Here is a 6,750-nt window from a genome sequence, read left to right as displayed (position 1 = left end):
AAATGTGGTTAAAGAGGTTGTAACCATTGGTATCATTTTGGTAATTGCTGAATATTTTTTATTTGGTGTCAGCATCACAGTTAGCAGCCGTAGAGCATGTTGATCCTCATGATGTCCCAGTAGGACATGCCCTGCCTCTGGCCGATCTGGACGTTGGGGTCGGGGATGGGGGTGATGGAGTCATACCCGTTGACGGAGAAGGCTGTTCTCCCATAGTGCATGATGGAGGAGTAGTCGTAGGGAGTGTTGAGGTTGTTGGTGTTCTCCTTGTAGAAGTTGTAGGACATCTGTTGGTTGATGTTCTGCCAGTTGATCCTGACGTATTGGTCGCGGTCGCTCCTGGTCTGCTCGTGCTGGAAGCCCAGAGCGTGGTTGATCTCGTGCTGGATGATGCCGTGGTACATGCAGCCCTGCCTGTTGAGAGAGAGTATCTGTCTGCCTCCCTCTTTGCCCAGAGCAGAGAAACATCCAGCTTTGCTCTCGATGCTGATGTAGTCGTACTCGTTCTGACGGGGGACGAAGCGGATGCAGGTCCTGCTGTGGTAGGACTTCATGGCAGAGTCGATCTTCTGCTTTTCCCAGCCGGTGAACTCCCTGCTGATGGTGAAGGGGATTGTCACATAGCCGCTGGAGGCCTTCCTCCACAGGCAGCTCTGGGACCAGCACACCATGGCGTTTCTGGTTCTGGGAGCTAGCAGGTCTCCTTCCAGCAGGATCTCATCGGTGCCATTGTTGGAAGTGAGGATCCTGGTGGTGATGTCGATGGTGTCATCTTCCTCTGCACTTCCTTCCTCCTGGAGAGGAAGAGCCTGAGAGAGGCCGAGCAGGAGCAGCAGCAGCAGGCTGGCAGAGGGAGTCATCTTCAGGGTCAGTCTGGCTGTGGAGCTTCTGAGGAGAGACTGTTTGAAGCTTGATGTTTGACTCAGTGCAGTCCAGGGTTTTATACTCTCCTCTGCAGGTGTGTCTGCAGGAGGATTATGGGCTGGGGTCCACACTGCTCGGCCTAAATAAACCTGTGAAGGGAGGACTCCACAGACAAACCTACTGTTTCAACATGGTTTGTTATGTCTGGTCATTAGAGGAATCAACAGCTTAACTTTGTTGTTGAATTGTCATTATTAGCTACTTCAAGTTTTAAACAATGAAATCTGAGACGATCCATTTTCATTTTAAACTGTGGATTACATTTTTTCCCCTGATGATCTTGCCATGAAAAGATAGAAACAGATAAAACAGCCTGAACTAGACAACATCTGAAAAGTTGTTGTTTTTCCTATACTGACACAAACCACAGTTCATCAAAATATCAAACCATATATTTGATTAATTCTGTTATGTAATGTCCAAACATGCTGAACAAACAATGATCACCCAACTTTACAAATTGTTTCATGTTGTTCAGATAAATCCTCACCCACCCAACACTTTACCCCTGATGCCATATCATTCCAGTTTATTGATTAAAGCAGAAGTAAGCGGAATGTTTGTGTTAATATAAGTCTTAAATAGTTATATCTTCTGACGTCAATCACTTACATAGAGGGCCCTAGTTTCTTAGACCGAGCGAAGTCTAAGCTCAGCGCAGCTTCGCCACGCCAACGGGGCTGGACCAGGTCCATTTCGCAAGATTCGTGGGCCGCGCAGTCAGACTTAGACCAGCGTAAACCCTCCCCTCGTCCCTCCCACCGGCGCAAACGGCGAAGAGGGAGGAGAGAGGGCGGGAGGGAGACAGGAGGAGGAGAGAAAGGCGTGGAGTGGGTTTGACACAGCCGAGTCAGATCTTCACCAATCAAATGAGCTCCTCTCCTCACCTTTAACTGCGCGGAGGGCGATGCGCGCTGCAAGTTTGTCATTTTATACTTGGACTGGACGGAGGAGACAGCGACGCCAGAGGCCGAACCTCTCCCCGGAGGAAACAGCTGTTTCCCCGGAGGTCCGAGCTCAGAGTGACCAACAATGAGTTTACTAATAATAATACAAATATCCTTAATCAGGTTTGATCTGATACACTGAGAACCCCTGCCCAATGAAAGAAACAACAACTAATAAACTAATAAAGAAACTCACATTTATTCAAACCCTGTAAGCAAGATGAGAGGTATAATACAACATAAACAAACACCATGCGTAACGGATGAAATCAGCGTAAAGGACGCTCTCTCTCTCTCTCTCTCTCTCTCTCTCTCTGTCCGTCTCTTTTTTTCTCTCTTTTTTTCTGTGATAGAGATGCTGAGTATACGGCTATATACTGACTATCTGATACCGAGGCTGTGGTGGACTAAGAGAGATGAAGATTTGTGTTTTGTTTTTCATTACGGCTGCCTGATGCGCTAATGAATTAATAAGTAAATAAATAAATAAAGCGATCATCACAAGGGCAGAGTGGTATCTCAACACGGCAGCGACATGCAGTCATCCACCCTCAGTCCTGCTTGGGACATCCACAGCTGCTTTTCAGTGCCAGTTCGTCCCTGCTGTGTTAATTCAGGTGGAGTTTCCTTTACGCGCTGACAGCCTTTGATCTCTGCTTTGATCTGACGTCAGATGTGACGGGACAATCTATATAGATATAAATTCACGTGTTGATTCCATTAGTTGCATTAAATAGTGGTTATTGTGGATATTTATTGCATTGAAATGTGTCTGGAACTGTGGAGATCTGCCTGTGAGGTCTTGGTGACGTGTGTGCACTGCTGGTCAGTCAGCCAAACTTCCACTGCACCTGCTGCGCTCCGCCCTGCGCTGAGAGTAGACCTGGTTGGAGGTGGCGAGCTTTCAGCGCAACCTCGGCGAGACATTTTCCCACGAAACTTCCACTGCACCAAGCTGAATCTGTGACGCCTCCCCCTGCTGCGCGGCCACGCCTATCTCAGCGCAGCGCGATCTACAAATCTCCCAATCTGACTTTGCGCTCGGCTGCGCTGGTCGAAACTTGCATTAGACCGGCTGCGTTACCTTGCGCCACCTGCGCTGCGCCAGCAAACTAGGGCCCAGAGTGTTTGGTCCAAAACACGGGTCTGTCAGTCACTCTGCTCTGCTGTAAGCCGAGGAGAAAACTTTCCTTGTATCCTACAACCTTTATCCAATGAGGAGAGAGAACGGCATAAAGGGGCGGTCCTCTCTGTGTGTGCAGCCAAGGGATGCGCGTGAATGTGGTGACGTAGGGACGGGGGCTGCTAACTCCATCGGCTGACAAGAAGTTAGCCAAAACGACCGGATCACTTACTTCTGCTTTAATAAGTTATGGTTTATTGTGTCAAACACTTTTTTTTGTAGGTCTATGAATATTCCAACTGTATACTGTTTCTGGTCTCTACTGATTTCTTCAATGGATTCTATTAGTGCCATGATGTTTGTGTTTGTCTATTTGTTAAGTCAATTATTGAAGAGTTTTTCAAAAATTTTAGAGTAACAAGACAGGTCTGTAGTTTGTGAAGTGGTGTTTGTTCCCAGATTTATACAGAGGTATAACTTTTGCTATTTTCATTTTGTTTGGAAATGTAGCCTACCAGTTTGAAATGATAAGTTACAGATGTAGCCTATGCTAATGGTTTAACATGTGAAGGGAGGACTCCACAGACAAACCTACTGTTTCAACATGGTTTATTATCTTTGGCCATTAGATGGATTTAAAGCTGTACTTTGTTGTTGAATTGTCATTATTGATTGTCGTTAATACAAGTTTCAACCAATGAAACCTATAACTAGGTGGCTATTGTCCATTTTCACTTTAAACTGTGGATTATAGGCTATCATATTTTCCCCCTGATATTTCCATGAAAATATAGAAACAGATAAAACAGCCTGGACAGATATAGACAACATCTGAAAAGGTGGTGTTTTCCCCCATAGTACTGACACAATGTATCACAAACATCATACTTTTCCCTCATTAGTCATACACTCAACACCTCATATAGCTCAAAAGTGAATGCAACTTTATCAAAAAGGCAAAACTTAAACACCACATTGAAATAAGTATTTAGATGCTTTGCTATCACACATTTGTTATATTTTATTTTTGATTATTCAGTCATTGTACAGTATGCACCAAACAACAGAACAGATGGGTCGCAACAGTAAAACAATATATTTCATTTGTAGTTAACTCTCAAATAGCTGCAGTTATTATCCATATCACACTTTAGTTTTAACTTGGGTTACTCCCATTTCATTGGATCATTTTGGGGATTCTTTGAGTTTCTCCACCTTTTCTAGAGTCCACCTGCAGTAGATTTCATTGATTACACATATTTGTTTTTTCAAATGTGCGCAGTTTTTTAAAGTTTTATGTCTTTAGAAAAGCTAGCACTGTGTTGTATGCCTATTACCATCCACAACAATGAATCATGATGATGGCAGCATCATGCTGTGGGGGTGTTTGTCAGTGGTAGAAACAAGGACACTGGCCAGGGTTGAGGGAAAGCTCAATACAGCAAAGTACATGTATGCCTTTTATAAAACCTAATGACCTAAAGTTCACCTACCAACAGGACAACTACCCTAAGTAAACAGCTAAGAAAAAAAATACTTGGAACAATGTAAGTAGTACTTGGTTCTGCATAACAAGACTGAAAACTTGGTCTGAATATTTTCCAGTTGAATGCAGAATGTAGTTTTGCATTATTCTCAGATTTAATCATCCATTTATAGCCAGTATTCAACTAAAACATCAAACATCATGTAATACAAACATATAGACACCCACACAGAGTAGTAGAACATATTAAAAGGTCCTGTTAATGTAGCCTTTACATACAACATTATCAGAGGACCTTGTTATTTCATGACACTAACTTTGTGACAAACAACCAGGCTGGTGTGTTTTCATTTATGAGAGGTATTGTCATGTAATTTATTTACCGTGTAGTATAGGTAGAAACAAAAGCTTTTTCCACAGATCTCCAGGAACTGATTCTACAGTCCAGTTCCCCTTTTGACAGTCATTTTGTTGTTGAAAACATCTCAGAGCTGGTTGAGTGTACATACCAGTATATATACAGTACAGTATATGTATCACATGCAGAGATTACTGAAATTTTCACTTTTAAAGATAAAAATGCCTACAAAAACACTGTGCTTTGCATCTACCTGTGTCTTAATATTTTAAGATTATTTTCTCAAGAATTAGTCCTATTATGACTTTGCACCTGGATCAGACTGGGATGGAGACATCATGGTTTTGAGTTGTCTTTACGTCAGTCTGTCCATCCTGTTCTCATGAGTGTGATATCACAGTAACATCATGAGGGAATTTCTTGACATTTGGTGAAAACATTCACTTGGACTTTTGGGCAGTTTTTGTATTATTTTCTCATACTTTGTACAGTTGAACTCTCATCTTGAGAAATTATTTTTGTTGAGGATACTTTCTCATTTTTATTTTTTCAAAGTATATTTTTTGGGCTTTTTTGCCTTTAATTGACAGTACAGTTGAGAAAGACAGGAAATTGGGAGGCAGAGAGAGGGGCAGTGACATGCAGTAAAGGGCCGCCTGATTCGGAATTTGAACCGGGGCCAACTGCAGCAAGGACAACCTCTGAATGTGGGGCACCTGCTCCACCCACTGCGCCACACAACGCCCCAACCTTCCTATTTAACTTGCCAGTGTTATAAAAGCAAAAAGAGAGAGTGGACCATTACAAAATGTTTTTGTGTTAGTCTCTTGAAAGTGAATTTGACAGAATTTTCTACTTCCAACATTATGCAGATATTCATCAGTTTGCCATTCATCGTATTGCTGCTGATAGGTTATTATTGTGTGTGTTAACTTATATTGATAGAAAAAGAAACGATGAGACAGCATCAGTGGTTTTTCTTTGCTTTTATTGAAGATTAGGAATGATGAGTGTCATGTGTTGCTTTACCATTTTTTAGAATGTGTTTTAAAGGGGTGTAACTATTGGTATGATTTTTTTAAATTACTGAAAAAACAGTGAGAATATTTTGCATTTGGTGTCAGCATCACAGTTAGCAGCCGTAGAGCATGTTGATCCTCATGATGTCCCAGTAGGACATGCCCTGCCTCTGGCCGATCTGGACGTTGGGGTCGGGGATGGGGGTGATGGAGTCATACCCGTTGACGGAGAAGGCTGTTCTCCCATAGTGCATGATGGAGGAGTAGTCGTAGGGAGTGTTGAGGTTGTTGGTGTTCTCCTTGTAGAAGTTGTAGGACATCTGTTGGTTGATGTTCTGCCAGTTGATCCTGACGTATTGGTCGCGGTCGCTCCTGGTCTGCTCGTGCTGGAAGCCCAGAGCGTGGTTGATCTCGTGCTGGATGATGCCGTGGTACATGCAGCCCTGCCTGTTGAGAGAGAGTATCTGTCTGCCTCCCTCTTTGCCCAGAGCAGAGAAACATCCAGCTTTGCTCTCGATGCTGATGTAGTCGTACTCGTTCTGACGGGGGACGAAGCGGATGCAGGTCCTGCTGTGGTAGGACTTCATGGCAGAGTCGATCTTCTGCTTCTCCCAGCTGGTGAACTCCCTGCTGATGGTGAAGGGGATTGTCACATAGCCGTTGGAGGCCTTCCTCCACAGGCAGCTCTGGGACCAGCACACCATGGCGTTTCTGGTTCTGGGAGCTAGCAGGTCTCCTTCCAGCAGGATCTCATCGGTGCCATTGTTGGAAGTGAGGATCCTGGTGGTGATGTCGATGGTGTCATCTTCCTCTGCACTTCCTTCCTCCTGGAGAGGAAGAGCCTGAGAGAGGCCGAGCAGGAGCAGCAGCAGCAGGCTGGCAGAGGGAGTCAT

General features: G+C 44.1%; 1 protein-coding gene across 1 annotated transcript; it reads right to left on the bottom strand.

Annotated features, from left to right (window-relative positions):
• Positions 1 to 80: 80 nt before the first annotated feature.
• On the bottom strand, positions 81 to 6,750 carry LOC311008134 (uncharacterized protein; the record flags this gene model as incomplete). Its single annotated transcript, XM_084001570.1, has 2 exons — positions 81 to 964; positions 5,979 to 6,750. 2 exons carry the CDS (start codon positions 6,748 to 6,750, stop codon positions 81 to 83), a joined length of 1,656 nt encoding a protein of 551 aa, XP_083857696.1.

The sequence above is a fragment of the Trachurus trachurus genome, assembly GCF_905171665.1.
Source record: "Trachurus trachurus genome assembly, chromosome: 3".
In the NCBI taxonomy this organism is placed as follows: Eukaryota; Metazoa; Chordata; class Actinopteri; order Carangiformes; family Carangidae; genus Trachurus; species Trachurus trachurus.
Note: the sequence above shows the minus strand (reverse complement) of the source record. Positions and strands in the feature narration are given on the sequence as shown.